Source organism: Ambystoma mexicanum, chromosome 3p (genome assembly GCF_040938575.1).
Source record: "Ambystoma mexicanum isolate Mex_15411 chromosome 3p, UKY_AmexF1_1, whole genome shotgun sequence".
NCBI classification, from domain to species: domain Eukaryota; kingdom Metazoa; phylum Chordata; class Amphibia; order Caudata; family Ambystomatidae; genus Ambystoma; species Ambystoma mexicanum.
In genome coordinates, this window is record NC_090925.1 from 1,203,826,587 (window position 1) to 1,203,852,741 (window position 26,155).

Here is a 26,155-nt window from a genome sequence, read left to right on the forward strand (position 1 = left end):
CAACCATTTCCAAATCAGTCCAACCCGGTCTTGGGAGGATCATGTCTTATCACATATGCATTTCTTTACGCATAGTCGGCCATTTGCAACTTGGGTCCATTGGCACAGCTAGCAAGAACGCCATTGTATGACCGCCACACCGCCATAGGAAAATGCATGCATTTCTCCAGCATTGGATCTTTTTAATGGATTCACATGCTTATTGAACATTCCTCCAAGAGCAATTCTGGCTCATTAGGAGAGATGTGTGCCAAAAAGGATGCTTTGCTTGAATTGTTATGAAGTTGCTTTGCCTGGAAATGGCGATTTCAATGAATTCCTGGATCCAGAGCCTTGCCAGCAGATCCCTTGTGTGAGACTAGTGTGGTACTTACAAAAGAAAATTACATTACAGGGATTGTCTTTTTGTGGAGCATCACACTTGCCCCACCTTCAGGGCCCAGCGTTTTATGTCGCAAAAATGAAACCTTGTCAGAGTCCTTTTATGTCCAGGTTCCTTATTGAGTTTGTGTAGACTTTTGCATATGGGTTCATCTCAGTGGGTTGATAGAGCATCATCCATATGGGCAGGTTACGAGTGGCCTGTTTAAGGTCTGGTTGATGATTAAAGATTCTGTGGATATTTGTGACTGTTTAATTGCTGTCCACTCTCATTTCCCATTCCAGTGAAGGTGTTCCTTCCATCTACCACTCAGGGATGCACAGTGGTCTATTGCCCTGTTCTCCAAACCTGCTTGACCACAGTCAGTTTCTCTAGAAACAGGAGACAAGATCAAGATTGACCGACATTCTATCCACACAGGAATTTAAGCCTACAGCCGCCTTTTGACTTCCAGGTGGTGGTTGGGGAAACCATGTCTGGCTCCATTGCAGCCTAGATGTATTAGCCGATTATTTTGGCTCCATCTTCAGGTTCTGCAATCCATGCTGGCATGCATAAACCTTTGGACTGAAAGACTTCCCCATTAGCTGTGCATCATTTCAGAACTTTGCGTATGTGCCGATGATCTAGGCAGGGTACGATGATGTACCAAAACAATACCTTGCCAAACTTGAAACCGATTCCGGGCAGAGCTGGACATGCATCCCCTGATTAGCAAAATGCGTTCAATTCTCTTTCAAGGTTCTGTAGAAAGAGAAACTGTTCAAGGAATGTTTATTAGGCACGTTGACCGTAAAAGTTAATTGGGCTTTTTTTTATTGCTGCCTGTTGTGGAATTAGCCCCCTCCTTGTCAGATTAGCCATCGGCTCTATTTACATGTACTGTACTGCATTGCAGAAGAAATAACTCTCTCCCTGCAGTGGATCAATGGCCTACAAACACCCTTGGGAAAAGTCATTAATTTACCAGTGCATTTGTGAGTGTGTGAAGCGGGTTGCCTTTTTTGAAAATGTACCTTTTGCCAGTGAAGATCGAATCAAGTGAATTTACAAAGTAGCTTTTGAGGGGTGTATGTCTGGAAGGTTTGGGGGGGGGGGTTACAAAGAGCTCCTAGCCAAGCTGGCAGGTTTCAGCTGCTCGCCCCTTTTTTTTAATCATCCGTCAATGTTGCCACGTTCTAGGGCAGGTATGCAGGAATGATACCTTGTTTCCACCTCTAGCCTCCAAATTGTCATGGAATCTGCTTTTGCCCTTTCCGTCACCCTTCTCCACTTTTTCTTTTTAGAAAAAGATAGCTGCATTAATATCAGTCGTTTTGCTGGTCATCTTTCCTTGATGGCGCTGTAGGGGCACGGTCAAGTCGTTTTTTAAAACCTAGAAAATACCACCTTGGCGACCTGACTAGAGCTATTAAATATTGGTTTAAGCGCCACCAAGGAACCTTGAAAGACCTCCATTGGTGGTTGCGCTTGTAGCAGCCATCTTGCATTTGGTATGCTGTACCCATTGGGACAAAGCTAAAAACTCCCCTGCAGCCTAAATAGTCCTGTCCTGTTCCTGATTAAACTTCCAAGTATTCACATGTGCGACTTGGAACTGGCTTCTAATGCTATTAAATGCTCTTAGTTCGTGTCTCTTGGTTTCAGTGACTGTTCTCATTAGAAATATTAAGTGGATAGCTGGCGCCCTAGTACCGTCTAGATGTTACCAGGAAGCCTCCAACTGTCCTCCCTGGAAGTGGTATCTCCACAGAGGGTTGAGTGTCCTGAGTTCTGGTACAATGTGGGCGAGCAGGCCTCATTTGATAATCAGAGATCCTGAGTAGCTGCGCAATGCTGCTGGAAATGGAACTTAGCAGGATAGCTGCAAGGGGCTGGTATTTTGGCCCTCTAACACCACGAAAACACTTAACACTCCAGTTAAAATGGACATCAATTGGTTTGAGATTTTGTTTGATTATGGCTAAAACCAGCGTTATTCTGGGCACTAATCTGGTCCTCATCGTTGCTAACCAAATTTAAGGAGGCGTTAATTGGTGTTCAAGGTGGAGGAAGTGGGATTCCCTGCTCAGACATGTAAGATCAATGCTTTTAACATTGAATCTTTCAGATTTATTGAACATCCCTATGCCCATAACTAGTGCGATGAAAGTCCCCATTAAATCTGCCTATTAAGCAGCTGCACCAGGCCCCTAAAGGGGGATATAAGGTGGTGGCTGACATAGTGGGCTACCCCTCTGGCCCACAAGACCCTTTCTGCCTCCTCTCCTCGCAAGGGGAGGCCGGAAACAAAAGGGTTGGTTTGGCTAAGAACATCTTCCAGCCTGGGGGGCCTTCATAATTCCCTGCCGTGTAAGGGAATCCCTCTTCTTTTGGTGCCCGGGAAGCACCACCACCCGCTTTGAGAAATAGTTGGTAGGAGGTGGTTAGGTAGGATGTCTACTAACAGTTCTTGTCTTTATTGTCACGGGTGCAATGTTACGGGGCGATCCTAGGAGAAATCACCCTGCAGATGCTAGCCAGGAGCATAACCCTCTGGCTTAAGAGCCAGGGCGGGTGCAACGAGCACATTCACCCATAAGGACAGTTGGACTCATCAAGAAATGCAGTGGTTTGGTATTTGCTCCATACAGGGGTATGGCAATTAATTGATTGTTCCCGGTAGGAAAGACTACCAGAAGCGGGTCTTGACCTGGACATGACATAGTTCACCCAGAAGGAAGGTTAAACCGAAATGATGGGTTAGCTGGTTTGGAAGCCCGGGAATGGCAGAAGGCCATTGGGGGAATGTGCTTAGGACCAGGTTCCCTATGGGCCTGTGCATTGCTAGGATCCCTGGTAAGTAGACTCTTTAAGTGGCCTGTTTTTTCCTTTCAAAATAATGAAATGTCTGTTCAAAAGTTATTTATTAACCTGTCTAGAATGAATGGGAGGGCCATAGTAGGGGCTAGCACCGGTATGTGCACATACCTGACTATCTAATCGGGGAGTGCCATCAATCGGTCTTTGCTCGCTCTTATTGTTCCAACAAGACCAAGTTTGGCTATGGAAACTACCTTGATTTTATTGAACCACAATATGCAGTCACTTTACGTTAGATTTAGGCTGGGTACCGTTGGGTTGTGTGAAAAAGAAAATGTGTAACCCGCTGAATTATGATCATTACATTTATTGTGTTAATGTCGTAGAGATGTTCCAACATTTCTTGCTTTTTTTAGCCTGTGTACAAAGATTTGAGAAGTGCATACCTAAACCCCGATCTTAAGGGAGAGTGGTGTAAGACTCTTGTAGAAGCCATGCATGTGTGCAAATCAACTTGGCTCAAAAGAAATACTTGTGTAACTATTCAATGATTGCTTATCGATTCATGTTTTTGTGATAAATGTATGTACTTTGCAGATACTTATCGCAATTTGTTTATGAATTGTGAGAAGTGCATATGTATATCATGTCGGGTGATTGCATTTGTCTGTGTATTTGTGCTTTAATGATGATTGCATCACAACAAAGCGATGATGATCTAATGCACACTCTAGCTTTAAAGTTCCTGCCATGTAACCAGAAATTAAATATTACTTATTGGCTGTACCTGCAAAGGAATGCAAGGTTTGACAAATTGCCCCAGTCTACCGTCGCTGTTTACTCCCACAAACACACTCCCAGTCCTCTGGCTTGTTTAGCTCATTTTAGCATTTAGAGGATTTGCGATGCCTCCTTTTTTGCTGTTGTGGTTCCCAGGATACCAGCAGTATTAGGGAGTGGTACAGAGGGCTTTAAAATAAAATCAGGGGTCTTCTGCTGTCATGTAGTAAGTGGCTATCTGCCAAGAGTATGCCAAAGCTACCATAACCTGGTGTGGGTACAGATCCAGGCAGATAACAGCCCAAATCCCATCTGGACTTGCAGTAGGTGGGATTGGGGGCCCAAGGTACGGGTCATATATGAACCAGGAATGGCAGGCCTTTTTCAGTGATAGGAGTGTCCCCAAATCCAGGCTCCCATAGGAGTTTGTTTCCAGGGAGCCAGCATGCTCTATGGATTTGGGTTGCGGTCCTGTAGAGGCTTTGGGTCTTCCAAGGCACCTCCTTGAGGCTGCTGTCTGATCAGTTGCAAGCCTACGGCACTGTACAGTGGATGCTGTCTTTCACACCAGTGTTACGTATTAATTGGAGCAGCCACTTAGCATGTGACCAGTCTGACATGGAACAACCCCTGATACAGCAAGATCATACCTCTGCTCACCCCCTCATAGTGGAAGAACTGAATCTTCACCCACTGTTAATTTCCTGGTCTCACTCTGTAGCACTGTTCTCTCGTTTTTAGCTGACACTGGATCCCCTCTGTGGTTCCTCCTAAATCTCGATAGCTGGCAAACTGTCTATCTTTCTCTTGAGACTCGGGTTTGTTTGTTTATTTATAAAGCGCTCCTCACCCGAAGGTATCTGGGCGCGACAAGAGTATGCGTTCTTTGTGTACAGTACTGGTAATAACAGGAAAAATAATACTATTTACATAGCAAGATTATACATTTACAGTTGATTTGCAGTACTGGTAGGTTTACATTCAGATATCATTCAAGAGTATGCATTATTAATGAACAATACAGGTAATAACAGGAGAAATATTATTTACAATGCAAGAATATACATTAGAGTTGATTTGCAGTACCAGTGGCTTTACATTCAGATATCATTGGAGACAAGCCAAGTTTTCATATTTATCCTAAAGCTTAGGAAGGTCTGGTCTGTTCTGAGATGCAGGGGGAGAGCATTCCAGTGCTGGGCGGCTTGGACGGGGAAACTGTTTCCCAACTGCTCTTTAAAGCTTGAATTTAGGAACGTTGATGCAGAAGGATTGGGCTGCCCTGCTGGGGCAAGCAGACGATTTTCTAGTGATTTTTTTTTCTTGTAAGTATTGTGGGGCATCGTTGTTTAGACGTTTCTGGGTGATGGAAACATGTTTGAATTGGATCCTATGCTTGATGGCGTCCCTTCTGGCCTCAGAGATGTGTTCTCTCTTTGAAATGCTCAGGGCGGTTCTCGGAGCATTATTTTGTAAAATTTGAAGTTTGTTAGTGGTCTGTCTGCTAGCTCCTACGTAGAGGGTGTTGCAGTAGTCGAGTTTCGACAATATTAAGGCTCTCGCTAAAGTAGTGCAGCTCTTGGTTGATAAATAAGGTTTGCAGGTGTCAATCAACTTGCATGTGCACGTTGTTGCAGAAGATGTGGCGTTGACTTGTTTACCCATGTTCAGAGTAGCGTCTAAGTAGAAGCCTAATGTTTTTGTTTCTTTGGCCACTTTAATGGCAGTGCCATTAATGGTGAAAGATTAATAAGCATTCAATTTGTTGAAATGGGCTGGGGCACCTAGGATTAGGTTTTCTGTGTTATCATTCAGGCATAAGCCATGGGCCGCCATCCATGCCTGAATGACTTCGTAGATTTTCTTCAGTAGGGTTTGGTCTGCATTATAGTCGCCCGATAGGGGTAGGAGTATCTGGGTATCATTGCATAGTTGGTGTAGATGATACCCAGATGGTCCAATTTGTCGAATAGTGGCTTGGTAAATGTATTGTACATAGTGGGGGACATGCATGAGCCCTGAGGGACTATGCATGTGATCAGGGAGGGGTCAGCAACTGCTAGCTGAGGGAAGACACGCATTGACCTGTTGAGAAAGGATTCAATCCAGTTAGCGGCTTCTTGAGAGAAGTTGGCTTCAGAGGACAGGCGTTTACAAAGTATTGCATGGTCCACCAAATCAAAGGCTGCCAAAAGGTCTAGTAGAAGGAGCAGAGCTCATTGCCTTTTGTCCTTGAGTAAATCGATTTGCGTTTTCAAGTCGATTAGTGCAGTTTAGGTGCCATGGAGTGGTCTGAAGCCAGATTGTCTTAGGCCTGGAAGGTTATTTGTCTCGAGATAGTCCTGGATCTGGACGTATGCTGCCTTGCATAAATGTTTTGAGGATGATAGGGACCGTAGTAATAGTCCTGTAATAGGTTGGAATAGTTGGGTCGAGTGACGCTTTTATTTAGCAACGGTAGGACCCAGGCATCCTTTAAGTTTGTAGGGACTTTGCCAGTACGAAAAGAAGCATTTATTAATTTGGTAATAAAGGGAGCCAAGTCTCTGGCAGCTTCCTTAATTATTTGGGCGGTGCAGATATAGCCTTGGCATCTTGAGGGCTTAAATGATGCGATGATTTTTTTCCACCTCTGTGGTAGAGACTTGTGAGAATTTTAATTTAGACCGACTGTTTAGGGGAAGCTATTCGGGTTCTGGATGTGAATTTTGATTTGATATAGTAAGTCTTTTGGCTATGATTTTATTTTGTAGGGTAACAATTTTATTTGATAAGGCATTTTGTATATCTGTACACCATGCTTTGTCCTTAATGCAAGGGTCTAAAGGGGCTACGGGGGATTCCAATTCCCTTAGAATCACAAAAAGTTCCTTGGTGCTAGAACTGGCTTTATTAATCCTGTCATTGTACGTTTCTCTTTTAGTCCAAAAGATTTCCGCTTTGTATTTACTCGATATTTCACTCAAGTTAAGTTTATTTTCTTTAGAAGGAAGGTTTCTCCATCAGACTTCTAGCTTTCTTTTTTCTGCGGGCATGGCTTTTAGCTGGGGGGTAAACCAAGTGTTAAGGATGAGCAGTAAGGTCGTTAAGAGGCATCTAGCAACGTACATGTTGCAGTCAGTAGGCAATTGGCAAGAACAGTAGTACCTCGGGCAAATGGGCATTCAGGATGACCAATAACAGTAGTACCGCGGGCAGATGGGTATTCACAGGTAACAGCGGATAGTAATACCTCGGGCAAATGGGCATAGCAGACAGAACTTTCTTATGCAAGTGAAGCATTAGACATGTGGATAGTACTTAACCAGGTGGCAGTAAGGCAATAAAATATGTGATCACTTAACGAGTAAGCCTAAGGTGTATTGCCATTGAGTGTGTCGCAGTGACGGCTGTTAGATCGTATTAACATGTAGAGGTATCAGAAAGCAGACGATGGTGTTGTCGGGCAGCATACCTTGTTAGACATAGTTATGGAAGTGGTGAGTTAATAATAATAGGGTCAATCAATGGTGGAGCGGCAGATGAGAGTACTATGACGGATTCGAGGAGGCACTATCAGAGATGACGGGTGCGGACCATGTTTTGCAATGAATACGTTTGCTTCGAGTCGATTGCTGGTACGCATATGTTAGTGACCAGTGCAGGGGAGCATAGCGAGTAGCGGTTGGGAGTACTCACGGATGTTGAGGATGATAGATCAGCAGGGTGACTGGTGGAAGGTCCGAACGTCACGGACAGGCGCAGGCTGAGCCGTGTAGGAAGGTGCCTTAGAGGAAAGGTGCCGGCTCGCGCCTTCTGGTTGTGCCAGAGGCTAAGGGCGTTTCGACTGGTTGCTAGGCAACCCTAATCAACAATGGTCCACCCACAAGACATGGCCCAAGGTGGGCCTGGGAGTGAGTGGGGCAATCACTGCAGGTGCCTACCGTGGGTTGCCCACACGGCATGCAGCTGCTCTCACGGCGCCGCAATCCAGTGACCTGGATGAGGGGGATAGCTGCTCATGCAGCTATCTTGAGGGGGCTCCTGCCCTGATGGAGATCACGAGACGAATGTCTCATGAAGCATGATAGTAAGTTGTAAGCTTTAAGCAAATACCAAAAATAGGTGACACTCACTTGTTAGCTGGCCACACCCTCAACACCATTTTCAGCTCTTCTGACCTCAGACCACTCTGATACCTTTCTCCATCCTCACACCACAACACTCACATCTCAGTCCAAGTGCTGGAACAAGTCCAAAGTAATACTGGACCTGGCTGAGGTGCTACTACACGCCTTCCTATCGCTCCAGACCTCAGCTAGACCCTTGCCCATAGAGCTCTTCGACTCCTGGCTAAACGGCTCCCTCATCCCTTTAAGCCCCTCCGTGTCCACTCCCTCTCACAAATGGCCCACTCACAAATGGTTCACCCCCCCGCATGAAGACTCTAAAAACCTACAACCGCTCCCTTAAGTGCAAATGGCTAGCTTCCAGAACCCTGCAAAGCAAATCAGTACTAGCCCACCACCACAGAAACTACAAATCAGAGATCCGAAAGGCCAAAAAAAGCATATTATAATACAAAGATCCTGAACTGCTGGTGCGGCAGCAAAGAACTCCACAGAACCATCAATGAATTCCTGAACCCACCCTGCACTGCTGCTTCGACTGCCTCCTCACAAACGCGCTGCAATTCACTGTCGGAACACTTCCACAAAAATGACCTAGACGGGACGGCCACCATCAATGTCAAACTCTCCCTCCTGTCCATCCACTCTACTCGTGTTCCACCAGACCCAACCACATTACCACCGAAAACCTTTCTTTCTGCTCCTTCAACCCTATCGCGAGCAAAGAATTCACAAAAATACTATCCACCTGCTGACTCTCCAGCTCACCCCTTGTCCCGCCTCTTTTCTCAAAGAAATCTTCAATCTCACCTGTGCAGGGGAACTAGCGAGGACCATTCTCAACGACTCCCTCACTTCCGGCAACTTCCTAGACTCCTTCAAAACTGCTCATGTCAAAACTCTGCTTATAAAAGCGTCCCTCTACTACCAATCGACTACAGGACAATCTCCAACACCAGATTCCTGGCTAAACTCATCGACCGCACTGCTTGCTCACAGCTCAATGGCTTAGTGGAATCCTACCATCTTCTAGATCCCGTGCAATCAGGCTTCCGTCCATGCCACGGAACATAAACTACGCTGATCTCCATCTGGGATGACCTCAAAGTGACAGCAGACTCGGAAGGATGCCCAGTGCTTATTCATCTTTACCTCTCAGCAGGGGTTGATACCATCAACCACATGATCCTCCTCGACAGACTCCACTCCTTAGGAATAAGTGATTCAGCCCTCTGCTGATTGCATCATTCCTCTCAAATAGACAACAAATCATCCATCCTCCCCCCTTTTATCTCTGCTGCATGCCCAGTAAACATTGGGGTACGCAAAGGCGCCTGCCTCTTCCCCCCTCCTCTTAAACCTTTACCTGAGCCCCCTTCCCAGGATCATCCGCTCACACAACCGCACTCGCTAAAACTATGTGGATGACCCACAAATCATCCTGAGAATTCCTAAATCGACCACTTACCCCAGCCCTGATTTAGCAGCGTGTCTCTCAGACATTGACCGCTGAATGACGACTAACCATCTCATTCTGAAGCCATGCAAAACTGAGATCATGGTATGCAGAAAATCTGATTTATACCCCCATCCGACTCTATGGCCACTCTCCCTCTGTCTCTTCCCCCGCCCACACGCCCCCGTGACCGCGACCCTCTGTAAAAAACCTTGGCTGCACAATGGACTCAGACCTAACTCTGTCTCACCACATCAACAATACATCTGAAACCTGTCATTTCCACCTTAGGCTCCTGAAACTATCATCCGTTACCTTACCTACCTGAACAGACTGGCTGCAATTATGTCCATTGTCATATCCAGACTTGACTAAGCGAACTCCCTCTACTTAGGTGCACCGGCCTACCAGTTAAACTCCAAAGAGTGCAAAACTCAGCTGCCAGACTGTTTCTCACATTGGGACAAAGGGACCACATCTCTCCGTCTCGCCGCACCCTGCACTGGCTCCAAATTGGACAAAGGGCCACCAACAAATTCCTATGCATTACCCACCAAGCAGTACACCAGGAAGCCCCCAAATTCCTACAAGGCAAGACTATGCCCTACCACTCCTGTTTTCGGGTCAAGCACTGCCCACCTTTAAGTGGTCCCCACCTCCAATTCAGCCAGGATCGGACGGTCCGCTTACTCAACCCTGGCGCCAACTTTGTGGAAATCACTATCTCCCTGCGTTAGACACAGCAAAGACTACACAGCCTTCCAGTAGGCACTCAAAACCTGGCTCTTTGCCTAAAAACACAAAAAGGAATGCAGTGAACCACCCAAACTACCACCACCTGACATGATACCCTACTGATTACGGACACTGTCATAGACAGTCAGCCCTGACGATATCTAATCTACATCACCTATAGCTTTTGACCAGACTTGAAACCCGAAACGTTGCGGCAACCTGACAGAATTCTATATGTGACAGAATGTATTCATCTCCTCATCTGCAGGAATTCTGAGATCTAAAGCTATCTATCACCATTGAACACGGGTGATTGTGCTAGACTCGTAACCCAAGCATCAATAATGTTCATGAGCTTGATCAAGGCTATGCAATTATGCACTTAGAAATCGGCCCAAGAATGCACCGGGAAATCCAAGAGCAGAACTAGGTGCTGGGGGGGCCTTCTAGCAGTCAATCTGCTAATTACACCCACAGCTGAACAAATAGAGCAGAACTACCCACTGGTAACCTATCTAGCAGAACTAGCAAGCCAAGCACTTAGAGCAATTATGAACTTGACTATGGCCCTGCAACGATGCACTTCGCTATCAATCTAGGAAATGCCTTTACCTGCTAATCCTTCACTTCTGGAAATCCCTGTGGAGAATTAAATAGCAGGGAACCTTCTAGCTCTTACCCTTTGCCAATCCTAACTATCTGGGAATGTCCTAATAAAACCACCTATTGGGGATTCTATTTAGAAGCTATTCTATTTAGAACTAGATACCAGGAGCCGTCTAGCAGCTAATCTGGCAGAACTAACCACCGGTAACCTATCTAGCAGAACTAGCAATCAAGCACTAATTACACTTATAAACTTTATCTGGAAATCCCTGTGGTGAACTATATAGCACAGAACGATCTAGCACTTATCCTCTGCTAATACCAACCATTCTGGGAATGTTTTAGTAGAACCACCTATCAGGGATCCTATCATAGCAAAACTGCTGCCCGGGACGTTGCTAGCAGCTATACAGTAACAAAATGAGTTCTGGGACAGATCTTCCTGTTACCACCCATTGGTCTTCGCCAAATCAATTTAACCCATCAAGAATCGGGGTGATTCCACACCCCAATAGGCACTGGAATCTGAACAGGAACAAGCACCCCCCCCCATCCCCTGGAAAACACACACACTCAAACACACCACTATGCTAACTTCACTTTTCACCAACAAACAATAGAATGCAGCTACACCCTTTGATTAATTTGGCCTAGCTGCACACATACATACACACCTCCACGTACACCGCAACAGTCTTAGAATGCAGCCATACCCCTCAAGATTGGCCTGGCTGCTCACTTAACGTCATTCTCCACTATCGCCCCCCAGAATGCAGACACCATAGTGCATTGGTCCTGCTGCACACATTCTACGGACCTTACACAACCTCTGCATCACACCTAGCACTAGTATGCAGCTACACACCACCCATTGCACACTGGCTGCACACATACCGAGTGCACCCAAGCACGTTGTACTACACTACTCTCTACTGACCTGGACAGCAGTCCCAAAGGGTGTTCAACCCACAGCGCTTTGGAATCGTAACAATGGTAAAAGGCGGTATACCAATGCCAAATAACACAACATAGCATAACATGTTGAAGAAAGTAGTGGCAGACTTGTCTTCCAACAGGAGCTGTAATGAGTGATGAAGGGCTTGGAGCTACACTAAAGAGGGTCTAGAACATGCTATCATAATACCCCCAGCCAGTGAATGGCTCGCTTAAAGTAGGCCAAACGACAGAAGACCATGGGTGCAGCCTGCCCTCACTTGTTCTACTCAGACTAGCTTTGGATTCTCAGAAGCAGCCACATACCACTTACATGATTACTGACAGAGCAGCCAGGCAATCAAAGAAGGGTCAAGCAGTCTCTGAACAAACTACATTAAACATACCTCATAAAGTACTCTTCCCGATGATATCAGAGTGATGATACTTGAACAACCCGCCACTGGTGACCAATTAGATCCTAGCACTAGTCTTCTATGAATTCAAGTTGTTCCATTAATGTAGTTGTGCCCAGACCTGAATACCAGCTGAGCTATATGTTCCATGTTTGATGAGTCGCGTGTCGGCCAGGTAGATCTTCGCAACCTGTTTAATTGAGGCGAGTGTGTTCCACAGGTGAGTTATTGTATTGCTTCTTTTGAGCCTGTTCACCTCCCTTGGTTGTGTATGTAATGCTGTATAATCGTATTCATGAGAATGTGAATCCGTGTAAGGTCCCATGCTCGAGAAGGAACAAGTTACTGTGATGAATCCTGAGGAGTCTTCACAAAGACGCTACCTAAAATCTCCTACTAAGTAGCCAGGGGATGGCAGCTGCTTCTGGATCCTGACACCGGGGGTGGTATTAACTGGGAGGATCGCCTGGTAGAAGGGCCGTAGGGGAACAGGAGTACTCCGCTGGGTTGAACGCAATATTTGCCTTCCTCAACGAAGCAAATGGTGATACCGGAATATGTAAAGGTCTGCTGTCAGAGAGAGCTTTTATTTCCCCAACTATCTGAATGTGGTTGAAAACAATCATGACCAGTTATGCAGTGGGAGTAAGAAAATCCCTCTTAAAGTCAGACATTCATGGCAATGAAAGCTCCTATGACGCACCAGGGAATATCAAAGAAACCATAATGCCCCCGTAAAGCCAAAACTTTCATTGACTCCTTACAATACTCCTTTAGGGAATATAATTAAGGAAGGAAATTAATTTGCTAATGATAGTTACATTAGAAAAGATGATTTGGACATTGTGGACTTCAAGTCCCTTAATGCCCAAAGTATTGAGATAAAGAGGGCTGCAGAGGCACAAGACTGCAAGTTGTAGCTTAATGGTGTTAATGAACCACACCCTGGGGACGGTGGGAGGCAAAAAAAGGCCCCTCAGGTGCAGGCCATAGATAGCAGTAGCAGGAGGAGTGGTATGCCCACATTGAAGCAGAATCTGGTGAAGATCGGGGACGGTGGGACCACAGGTGTGTGTCGAGCAGATGCCGGTCCTGAGAGGGTATCTTCCTGCAGAGACCTTGATTGCAGAGGTTGCACAGTGGGAAGTGTTGGACTTGGAAGCTTTCCCTCTGGGAATTGAGGCTGCAGAGGTCATGCAGTGGGAAGCTTAAAGTTGAAAGGCTTCCCCCAAAGTGAGTCTGGCTCCAGTGGCATGTGAGCCCTGGAAAGCCAGTGGAACGAGGAGCACTCCTTTTCCAACTGGCATGGGGGCCAAGAGAAGCAAATTTCCGGGCCGTGCACAGCAGCAGAAGATCCAGAGCCAGCGGAGTGAGCGGACGTGCACACCAAACCGGTGACTTCTGAGGAGGAAGGATAGCTCAGAGGCAAAACGTTTGTTTTGGAAGAAAGACAATGCGGCGCAACACAGGTTTGAATCCCGATTCCCCCTCTTAGAAACCACTTGCTGGTAAATAAATAAATATATATTGTGACCCCAGAGCCCTCCCCGATTGTCAGCTGGCCAAGTCTGGGTACTTTAAGTATGGAACTGATATAAAGAGAGCAAAGTGGCCAAACAAACCTTATTGTGAATACCGAATTGATATAAAGCAGAATAATAAGCCGTTTGAAAACCACGCTGACTTCAAGAGGCGGTGCTGGCAGAATAAGAACTTGACAAGCAGACCAGAAATGTGTGATTGTATTTGTGCGTCAGCATAAATTGCCAGCAGCAAAATAGAGCAATATTACGCGAAGCTAACACAATCAACTATTGCCAAAGCTAAAGGCGAACCATACCAAGGCAAGTTAAAAAGAACCAACATTGCCAGAGCCAAGAGAGGTCAATTAAGAATCTACGTGTTTGTAAATCATGTTGCCAGTGTGTAAAAGAGGCTATAAGAGGAACTGGCTTAAACCCACATTGCCTAAGCCAAAGAAGTGTAGGAGTGAGAGAAAACCATTGTCAGCAATTGGTTAATGCGGAAGTGGGAAAACAAGTGGCAGGAGGGCTGTTCTTCTGATAGGATATTCAGGAGGAGTGAAGCATAACCTGCATTGTGTGTGGCAATCCCAAGTGTGTAATAAACAACACCACTGTGTTTCTTGTCTTTCAGAAGAAGTAGTTAAACTTGATGTTGTGAAACAAGACATTGCTAAATTGTTGGAAGCAAACCTTTACCACAGAACTACTTGGAGTAGTTGGTTTCATTTTGTCCTGGCAGGTGAGTGGACCAGGTGGAAAATGTTGAAGTACTGTGGTGTGGTGGAACATTTTGAAGTGGCAGAACCACTACACGGGTTTTGTGAACAGTTGCAGCATCATCCTGACAAATTGATATTGCTGAAAAAAGTGTTTTGTGAACTGTTGAAGAATCATCCTGACAAGGGGCCTCACCAGGAGTCTGGCGGTATCACCGCCGGGATACTGCCTGCGCAAAAAGAGTTGCTACTTGGTCTGGCGCTATTAGCGCTGGATCACGCGTAGCGGAACAGCGTTAAGTTCCCTCTCCCCAACAATGGGGCTGGGAGGGCACTATTGCCGCGGTGGTAATTGTGCCAAAAGGCCGAAAACCAGCACGAAGGGTACATTTTTGCCTCCAGCAAAATCTGGAGGTAAAACTCCCACTTACCGCCCGACTCATGATTGGGCCAACCCTTAAATGCAGCAGTAATAGCATTACCTCTGCATTTAAGGGATAAGGCCCAACTCATGATGAGGTCCAAAGTCATTTTTACTGATTCTAATGAACTATGGAAATATTCTTGATTTATCAGAAGAAGTTGCTTTGAACACTTTATCACAAGTGGAAATAGGAGCAACTTGTTGAACATTGTGAACTGTTGGTGGAAGTTCAAGTTGGCACAAAAACAATTATATTGGAACTTTTGTTGCAAGACAGGATTTCCTTATTCCTTTGAATTATCGTTTGCAATCCTGTTTCAATCTGGGGAAGGTGAACTCACCCAAATTATAACGAGAGATAGTAACCAGGTTGTCGAGACACAAGGGGGTCGTCCTGTCGTCTGAGATTGAAAGTTTACCTTATAATTTCTGTAAACACAATATTATTTTGTCATTCTTGACACAATCAAACATATTCTGTGTACAGTGGAGCTTAAGTCTAATAGTCAGACACTAATATTGAGCAGAATCAGCATTTTATTATTTAGCTGTTCAATTGCTTATTTTAGTATACATACTTCTGTATCACATTCTTGTTTTTTTATTTCTGCAATTCTTTTGCATATATCTTTTTGAAGAGAAATGTCATCGAAACCTTTTTAGCCTTTTTATATAAACTAGGTCAGTGAAACTTGTGACAAACCATCACCTCTAGTGACTTGTGGATAACATAAAATAATTTTATCTTTGATCAGCAACTAAGAACAGGCTAAATTGCATTGCCAGGCAAGAGGGTGACCTAACACGTGGTGGTTACACTCAGTAACCAGGTTTTGAGCATAATTGTTATTTCTGTTATATTTGAATTGCCATATATTACCTTGTTAAGTTGTTGTATTTTCAAGAGTGAGGGACAGAAACCTGTTGGTGTTTCCTTCAGTTTATTTTGATAGGCAGGGAAATCCTCATCAGGGTAGGGATAGTGAGTCGTTTGTCCACCCTTTTTGAGTTAATTAAATATCTTCTTTTGAAAAACCTTTACAAGTTGTCGACCTCTTTCTGACCCCTCACATTACTTACCTGCAACTCCTGTTCTCCAGCATGGGTATTGTGATGAATCTGATGTCATCACTCCTTTCACGGGGGTAACCTTGTTTCATGTGGCCAGCAGACAGCAGCCGCTACCTGATCCTGCCCCTCGGGGTGGCTATATGAGGGAGGACCACATGGTGGGTGGCAGCCACCGCAGGGGGATTACCTGGCAGCGTTGGATGAAAACACATTTCCCCCTTTCGGGGATATCCCCTCCATTTCACATGCCTTTATATCATAAAGTCCCCTTCAGTCATCCATAAAACCTACTGATGACATCTTTCAATATTGTGTGAATAGAATGCAAAGGACTGCCTATCATTCCCATGTATATAGAAACACTGGGACGAGGAGGCTGAACGGAGGAATGAGGGTCGGTGAAGCCAAGAAGCCCAGGACGTGCTCTATCGGTTGTGAGCAGAAGATAGGTGCCAGGATGTTAAAAACCCTGATCAGCATGGAGAAGGGAGATACTGTCTGGAGAAGCTTTGTCCCCTCAGCTGCAAAGAAGACAGTGGAGCCTGGAAGCTCAGGCAGGCTGCGGAAGGAGAAAGACTGCTGGTTGTGGGTTCGCCGTGCTGGGAGCACGGCAGGAAGAGAAGGGAAGTCTTCCTGGCAGCCACGGGAACCGAAGAGCAGCACCTGCGCCGCCTGAACACAGAGAAGGGCTCAACAGCAGAGCGGGAACTGTGAAGGATGTGGAAGCTGCTATGTGAAACTGGTGAGCCCGTAAAGCAGAGACGGGAAGCTGGAGTGTTGCTTCAGGTTGACCGCAAGAAGATTGGTGGATGCCACAAAAAGCTGGTGAGTCCTGAGAAGGGAAGCTGGGACACGGCTGCGCCTCGGTTACGCTATCAAGGTCAGATTAAAGCCAGTGAAGTGAATAGAAAAGGGATTTGAAACCTGTTATGTCAAAAGGAATAATAACAGAAGCCAAGTTTATAAAGTGAAATTTACAAGAAGGTTCTGGCAGGAGCATATACTGGGCAAAGTCCCGTTTCCAAGTGTTTGAAGTGAACCACATGAGAAAGGCCTGGCAGGAAAGTGCACCAGGCAAAGACAAGCTTGTGAATCAAATTGCATTGAATGTGGAGAAGAACCTGGAAGGGGAGTATACCAGGTGTTCTGAGAGGCTGGGACCCTCACACAAGTTGTTTTTTATCGAAGTTGTTTAGTTGAACAAAGAATCCCAAGGAAGATTCATGTTCTTAGAATTTTGAATTGTTTGAACAGACCTGGCGAAGGGAGACATTTCCCTAGGACTGGAGTGAAAATGACATTACCCATAGCACCTTAGAGTTACTGTTATCCTAGGATAGGATTTCAGACACGGGACATTTTGCTTTGCACAGCTTGACCCCGGACCGACCCTTGGTTTTGGTTGAGGTAGGGAAATGCTTCCTAGAGTAGGGACAGTAAGGCATTTTCCAACCCCTTTTATCTTCAATAAAAGTTTGTACGGTAGAGTTAGAGTTCTTCTGCCTTCTGTTTTGCTGGAGAACAAAACCGAAGACAAAAGTAATGATTGGATTTGTAAAACCCCAAACTGGCCAGAGGGAGCTGTTTGTGACTCTGGGAGGCGTTCAAAGAAAATATAAATATCTTCAGCAGGGTCATGATTAACTGATGGCAGTAGCAGTCTCCACAAACTGCTCCCAGGCGCTGCTGAGGCTCGCACTGTAGCCCCTGACAAGCAGCTGATATTATTTCTCCTGTGTGCATGTCTGGAAGTGCACTTAAGAAGACTTGTGCTTGCAGTAATTGAGAAATACATTTGTAGATGTTTGCCTCTTCAAGCAGAGCAGCCAAAGCCTCGTCCATGTAAACTGAGGTTGCTCAACTGACTGTAATATGGCGTGTGGTTTGCAGACATTTTACTGTTAGTGTGAGTCTTATAACAAATGAAATGAGCACCAATCCCTGTGTGCATTACGTGCTCGGGTTTCACGCTTCACTCTTCAATCACTACTGTCAGACCTATTTGTTAAATATAAATAACAGCTGTCATTCTTATATTACTAAAATGCTCTTTGATTTGATGCAAAGCAGCCAGGAACCCACGTTGGAGCTGTTTGCCACCCCCCCTTTATCATAATGATTTGCATAGGAAATGTGGTGATTTAATCACACATTTAATTTTTGTATATACTAGCGAGAGAGTGATTGTTTTCATACAGCAATATATTTACCAAACGAACCAGATTATGTATTTACAATTTGCAGACTGACTGCAAACAACCACCTGACCAAAATATGTTTGCAGGGTCTCGCAATGTATTTTTTGGGTTAGTCTGTGCCCTCTTTAGGCCCTGCTCCTTTGTTGGTGCCCACATTCGAGTTCCCATTGCACTGAAAGCACTGCTTCAGAGGCTCTGAAAGTGTAAGTCTTATTTTAAACACAGTTCAATCTATGGAATCCTTTGACTTCACAGCTCATACTTTTGGGGGGAATTTTTGGCTACATCTGGAGTTCCAAACCTCCAAAAAGTGCAGAACGGAAGCACGGATTGGTACTGGGGAAAAAAAGACGGATTGGGAGTTTCGCCAGTCTGCACAGGGTTTGTAACTCATCACATGGTTCTAAGAAGGTGTAGTTGAAACTCTTTAATAGTGCCATTGTTTGAAAACATTATGCACGCTCTAGTCTAGTGAGAGGTCCGAGACCAATAGTTATCTTCTTGGAGGTGTTGACACATTGTTTGCCCTAATTGAAGTGACATGGGTAGGGGTTAGTGCCTGGTTGACGTTACGTGTATTAGCATCATTTTGTTTTCCTATCTGAGAGGGGGCTCAATACCACATTTAGGTGTGACGTCGGAGGCTCTGGAGGAGAGAAATGACGGGCCGTTTCGCTCTGGGTGAGTGTAAGCAGTCGATCACTCTTGTGGACTGATATATGAAAATGTTTCGTTTCTGCCATCACCATGTACTCCACTTGTACTACTCCCACACAGGGCAACGGGCGGGGATAGTAGCCTTGTTCTTTCCACTTGGTAGGCTACATCGACGGGCCAAAGATGAAAACATGGGAATGTCGTGGTTTCATGGGGGAAATGGTTCCACACTTCAAGAATATGTGCAAAGAGGTGCGAGATACAGAGGTCAACCAACACTGCCCCCCCCCCCCCAACCCCTCAAAATCGACAGCTGCCCACTTTTCTCCTTGCAGCAATCTGATGCCCTGGGTTGAAATTCTAAGGAGTGGGTTGAACATTAGTGCTGCACTGCAGCCTGTATACTGGAGAAAAGCATCCATGCCTGTACATAGACTTGACAGTAGTAAGAAGGAAATCCAATAAGGAGCTTTGATTAATGAGCACAGACGAGTGATGACTCTGCTTCGCTAAACATGTATTGTATGTTTCTAATGTCGTTTTCCTTTCGAAGTGATTTTCTATCGAGGGAAAAGACGAGTGTTCGAGATGTTCTATGTTCATGTCTCTTGTGTGGCCTTGCTTGACAGCATTTATCGGTGTACCTCTCCTTCCCTTGTTAAATTAAATATATTTCTTGCAACAGTGGTTTGCCAACGGGTTCTTTGTCCGGGAGGAAACTTTCTGCACTGATGATCTCGTCTTTATTTTTGTTTCATTCAGGTTTTGTTGCCAGCAGCAAGCTTGTTGCAGTTGATGGATGTACGGAAAAACTGTTGCGATTTTCTGCAGTCTCAATTACATCCCACGAACTGCCTCGGTTTCCGGGCCTTTGCAGATGTGCACACATGTACAGAGCTTCTTAATCAAGCTAATGCTTATGCAGGTGAGGGAAGAAATACCCACTGTTCCCTTTAAAGTAAGCCACAGTTACACTACTGGTATCCTGTTGTTTTATCTTACCCATTGTTATGTTATTGCCGCTTGAGTAACACTCTTCTGCCATTGGTCAGGCGTACCAGCACTTTAGATCAATTGCATTGCATTGCAGCACAGCCCTGGTGTATGATTGTATGGGAGAAGGACTGGAGCGTGTCATGCTTAATGGTGTGCGACAGGGGCTGGGCCATAAAATTGTCTTGGGAGGCAATGGAAAATGGCCCCAGTGTTCCAAATGGTAATTAATTAGTTTTGTGACACTGTTTGAATAGTACCCGAGGGGGATTTTCGATAAAATGTGATGCAAATTGTGCATTTTAAAGACTATGTATTCAGCAACACTGGTCAAAACTATTAGCCGTATAGTGAAGTAACTCATCAACCTTGGCCATATTGGCCCAAAAAGTGGACCACTTTGACCCCAAACACTGGGCCACACCAGCATGTTGCATGTTTGGTCCGGCCATGGGCCTATTGACCTATAGGCCAGTTGGAGCCGGCTATGTGATGTGCCTAGCACTGTGTTGATGTGCTTTAGGCAAGCGTGTCATGTATTAAAGGCAATGGCTGGTTGTAAGGATATGTTTCATGCAAGCAAAGCAAAAAGTGAGCTTTGTGAAAAGCTGTGTTTTTGGTCGTGCAGCCGTAGTGCTAATCTGCGCACTCTGGGGACCTCCGTTAGTACTGGTGTGAGCTCAGGCTCTGTGGTGGCCCTGCTGTTACATTTGCAAGGCCGAAATGCAGCGAGGATACTGCAGAAGCAAAGAGAAACCGCAACAGAAACCCTAACAAGAAAGACAATCTTAGCGCACCCAATTTATGAATGCCAGTCCAATTATCTTACAGAGGACAAGACAGTACACAGAAATTCATAATATAGAGAATGTTCTATCTATCAACCAAAAGCGAACACCTCTATACAAAAAAATCTGTTTCAAACCCTGCAGATGAACCGTCAATAACTAAGGGACGGGCAAACACGTATTGAGGGAACAAGAGAATCAACAAAGTTTATTAACATTTTCAAAAACAGGAGTTAATGTTTGATTTATTTCAAACAAGTTTGACAATTTATACAAAATCCAGACAATCCAGTCCAATAAATCAGGTTTTGGCACAAAATAATGGGATCAATTTCTTCATTTTTGAGTCTACAAGTTACTGGACAGCCTCAGCACCATAGGATCCAACATTGCTGCCTCTGCATACATCCAAACAAATTGGGATTCGCCAACAGCTGCTCTAAGGCTGTACATCCATTTTTTCTACATTTGCAAGGTGTCTGCGCTGGGGATCCCTCAAGCGCAGGGGATTCTAAAGAAACTCTGGCATATGGAAAACAGTATTTCAGGACTGATGCATGAATCCAATGCGAAAATGTATTTTGACAGAGAAATCTGATTTATGGTCTCCCCGCAAAAGGAGGCACCCACCCAAGCCCAGGTCGCTTTCATGAAGTGTGCTACTGTCATGCGGAGAGCTGGGGAGCCAGATCCGCCTCGAGCCTGGTTAAAGCCAAATTCCTCCTTCTGGTTCGGTTTGCGTGCCTCTGCGAAAGAAGGTCCGCAATTTCGTTATATATTCTGATGTATGTAGAATATCATTCAGGATGGTGAAACTACAGCTAGATTTACTCTTTGCTTAACATGAGCTTTTAGATTTGTCAGGTTAGTTAACATTGTGATAGGTGTAGTTTTAAGTCATCTGTATGAAGCGAGCATATTTCAGCTCTGTAACACTGTACATTAACACACATCGGATACAGATGAGTAGATATGTGATCAAGTGACTAAATGGCAGGTGGGGATCAAATCCCCTCCTACAGAAAGGGTGATATCCTGGACTAATCATTTAATTTCACTGTACTCTATCTTCCAAAGTTGTGATGCCAGGTATAGGTTTCCTGTCCTAGGCACAGGTAAGTAGGAGATCAGGTATGTGTTTGTGTTGTGGGAGGCAGGGAAGAGCATGTCAAGCATTGGGATGCTGTTGTATGGGTTGAGGAGGCAGGAGGGCAGGCATCGGTTTTGTGTTTCTGGGTGGGGAGGCACGCACAAGGTATCCATGTTTTGCTGCCACTCTTTGAATTTGCTTCTTGGAGCGTAGCTAGACGAAAGGGCTCTGCTCTACCCAGGAATTCTTTGGCTCCCCCACTACAGCAGGGATGTAGAACAGTTTTCGCTTTGGTAGAGAACGCGTCATCACAAAAATGTGGGTCAAAAGAATGCAAGGCAAAGAGAATGGGCATATGAGACGAGAGACTGGGAGCCAGTGCATAAGGTAGAAGGGTGGTGTTGCAACAGGTTGTGTAGAATGACAAGGTCCCAGAGGGAGGGAGGGAGGGAGGGAGGGAGGGAGGGAGGGAGGGATTGCAGGGTCTGGCTCCAGAGGAAACGGTTTAATGACTAGTGCCACTGTACCTGCAAACGGTGCTAAGGAGGTTACCTTTTTTTTTAAAAAAAAAGAGATCTGCTTTAAGATAGATATGCAGATTGTACATATGTTACATGGAAGAGGTAATGATCTGTTATGTGGGGCATCTATGCTGTGGATTAGAATTCACTAATGTTCGGGTATATTGTGTTTGAAGGTGGATGTGCATGATGTTCTTTATATACTTAACATGACATGGCTGAAACCCTTTTCTCTATAAGAATTTCCCTGCTACTTCTACAGCAAGTGGTGGCACCCTGTTCTTTGGAATGTTCATTGAATGGACATTATAGATGAGACGGATGGTGGTGGGAGGGTTGGATGGAGAGTGAGCAAAAGAGTCCGTCTTGGCTTCTGTGAAGGATTCCTAGATATCTGCTGAAGCCGTTTCCTAGTTTCAGAAATCCACTACCACCTCACAGGCAGTGCCCTGTGGCACTCCCAGCGCCCTCCTTAGAGAAGGTGTCATCAAGCATTGTGGTACAGAGACTTGGGGCGGGGAGAGGCTTGGCCCATCATTTCAGAACCTCTTGGGGCTCTTAACGTGCAGCAGCACTGAGTAGCTCCACCTGTTGGCAAAAGGCCCTTTTGTTTACTGCTGGTGTTCACAGCAATGAGCAACCAGAACATCCAGCTCGCTCGCCCAGTCTGGGCAGCATAAACTGTGAACAGCAGTGCTGGATGCCTGCCCGGCAGAACCACACACTCTGCATTTCTGACTGGGCTCCCGAAAACCTCACAGGTGGGGGTCAGATGGAGGGGAGTCAATTGTTTGTTACACGGTTAGGTAGACCATGAACTGGTAAACTGGCCAACTTTGGCAATAAGCAATATCTTTGGCAGTCTGCAGCTGCTGAGCCAGAGTTTCTACCTTACACTGCCCAGTTGCAACTGTTTTAGACCCTAGTTGTGTTGTATAATAATGTAATGCCAAGAACATTGGTGCACCACTAAATATCAGCCATGGCTGATATTACCTGGTGATAATGCAAATGGGACTTAGGACCAACAATAATTTTAATGATCAAACTCTTAATTGAAATAACAGATTACACAAACCTTGTTCATGCACTTTGTTAACATAGTTGACACGTGTGAACTAGTATTCTACTCCATTCTTTTCTCCAAGTACTCCCGTTAAGATTGATGCTGCTAGTATATGTGGAAATATATTTTGTCCAATAGGTTTCCTGAGAATCATGATACCTCAAGTGAAGGGACGAGTGTTGCAGGTAACCCCAATTATATTTAAGGAGATTTCATGGTCCCCAAGCCCCTCTCTATGTCAGGGACAAACTCAAGTGGCCTGTGGAGTTAGTGTAGCAAAAAGGGAGCTACTAGCACGGATCACTGCTTCCATATTTTCCGTGTTTGGCTTTAGATGGTTGAGTGTCATTCATTGGGCCCTTTGACAATCCATCTGCTTAGGGTTTTAAGGGTAAACGGGCTGGAGTTAAGGGTGATTTGCGTGCTCCTTGTATTTTAGTAGTGCATCATCCGATGTAGTGGATCAGCTAGGCTAATTTGTAATTATTGGGACAACAAGGAAGTCCACTCCATGGCTTTGCTGTGGACTCCCATTTTACATAGTCCATTGTTTAGGGTGGGCATTGGCTAGGAAATGTGTGGAGTGAAGAGGGTGAGCTGGATGAAGTGAAGATTGAGAAGGGGAAGAGGCCAGCTATCATGGGAAGCTAGGAGAATCTGGAGAGGATGTAAAGGTGCTTGGGTTGTGTTGAGCATTTGAAGAGGGTTATGGGCTGGGGTGTATGTTTTGGATGCTGAGGAGGGGGAGGGAGTCCGGCCTGAGGCTCTCCTTCCCTGTTGCACCTCGGTGCCTGCAGCCTTTGCACACTCTCAGGGTCACGTTGGAAAGGTGAGGCAATATACCAAGCTGGGTGATGCATTCCTAAAAAGTCTAGCCATTAGTCTTTTTGGGCAGATATCAGTGAACCCCTGGAGTTATTGAGGCCTCTGCAGCATTGGAGCCCAACACATTAGCAATCTGTATGTCCAGCCGTGGAAATTACTTTCCCTGTAGGAATACAGAAGAATCTCAGGATAATCAGAGACTCTATAGTCCCCTAGGGAAAAGCATGCTAGATAGCTGAGCAGGAAGTGTGCACGATAGCCCAGTGATATCCAGAAGCAGATATGTAGCATATGGCATCACTAAGAAGATGATTTATGGGACACTGAGAAGCAATATCTCGGGGTCAACTGAGGGTAGGGTGAACAGAGCATAGCATCGGAGCACTTAGCGTAATTCTGCTACGCCCAAACAGAGTTTCACAGAAGCATTAGCAACAGTAATAAACAGATTCTTAAGTAGAGCTAGTCAAGGCTACACATAAGCGCTTATAACCAATCTATGTCCAAAAGAAAGCAAAGTTGCAGAGCATAGAAATACTATCAGAATGTAATAAACAGAATCTTATGTCCAGCAAGAAGCTAGAGGTGCATGGTGCTTTCTCGGCTTAGAGCATGCAGGATTTGGTCTGAATTTTCCTACATTTGAAATCCAACAAAATGGCTGTCTTGTTCCAGGAAAACAAAAGGTCCATACCGGAGCCTCGAAACAATACCGTATCCGTAGTGATCAACTCTTCTCAGCACTCAGAATCTAACTTATGTGCTCGGAAGAGCTCTGCTTTAGTTTGTCTTTTTTTTGTCTTGCGTTTAAGCACCTTTAGGTGTGATAACAGTTAAATGTCTCCAGACAAACACTTCAGTGGGCAACAGGGATTGGTTATAATCTGTGGCATGTCTTTTGAGAGGTCTGAATGTTGATGATTAGAAATGGGAGCTTTGCATACCACTGCATGTTGTGTGAAACCGTTATTGCAAGCAGCTGATCGTATCAAGCATTTTCCTTAACTGCGTTTGTCTTCATAGTATAGTTAGAAAATGCAGAGGCACCTTTTTATTTTATTTGTTCCCATAGCTTTGCATGGTGGTAATTGTAGGCTTCTGTTCAATCATACTATTTTTTTTAATAATATATTTTATTGATTTTAACAACAAACACAATCAACAAGAAAACAAAGAAACAAAATCAAAATATATGCATTCAAAGAGTGAATCAATAATAAAGCATTGGTAAAGTACGATGATTTCCATCTATAGCCACCTCCATGTGTTCATAAAGCATGTTCTTTTGAGGTGTCAAAGATTACGGGGAGTCGCGTTCCTCCCATTTCCCCCAGATTTTGAAAGCTTTAGTGGGACAGCCCCTTGCCTTGTAGACTCTGTGTTCCAACATTGCACATGTGTCCATATCATCTTACCACTGATACAGTGTCAGAGGTTCCGGAGCGCCCATTTCTGTGTGATATTTGCTTCATCAGTCCTGTGGCTATCGCCAGGAGCAACCCCTCCCATTTGTTCGCAATGTTTTCTTCGGGCTTACCCAGTAACAGTATTTTCGGGTCTAGTGCTATGTTGCGACCTAGTATTCCAGACAATTCCCTGCAGCATTCACCCCAGAAGGCCTGAATTCGAGGGCATTCCCACAGGATATGTATAAATGTTCCAGTTTCTCTCCCACATCGGAGGCAATACTGGTTTGGGGCATGCTTCCATTTGTGCATCATAGTTCTAGGATAATATATTCTATGTAGGATTTTCAGTTGCACCAGATGGAGCCTGGAAGAGATAGCGATTTCCCTAGGGTGCATTAGGATCTGGCTCCAGTCCTCCGGATCTATGACACCCTCTTCCCATTTGGATTTAAGGTGAGGGAGTTCCGGAGTGGCGAAGGAGGACATGGTGTCATGTAATATAGAGGTGCATTTAGCAGGAATGCATGCCGGGAATAGGTTGCGTTCTATGGGTGTGTTCTCGGGAATGGCAGAGCCTGTCTGAATATGTGTTCGTAAGGCGTGAGCCAGTTGGGTATAGTGATATTGTTCGGTTGTTGGGAGCTGGAATTTT

At 45.1% G+C, this 26,155-nt stretch overlaps 1 protein-coding gene across 4 annotated transcripts in view; it reads left to right on the plus strand.

The window, feature by feature from the left end:
• Window positions 1-26,155, plus strand: part of KLHL3 (kelch like family member 3) — a 1,295,653-nt gene that overhangs the window by 466,462 nt on the left and 803,036 nt on the right. For all 4 annotated transcript variants that reach the window (XM_069652631.1, XM_069652632.1, XM_069652633.1 and 1 more), the window contains one exon: window positions 19,574-19,736. In XM_069652631.1, the coding sequence (XP_069508732.1) occupies window positions 19,574-19,736 (163 nt within the window). The remainder of the gene's footprint in view (window positions 1-19,573; window positions 19,737-26,155) is intronic.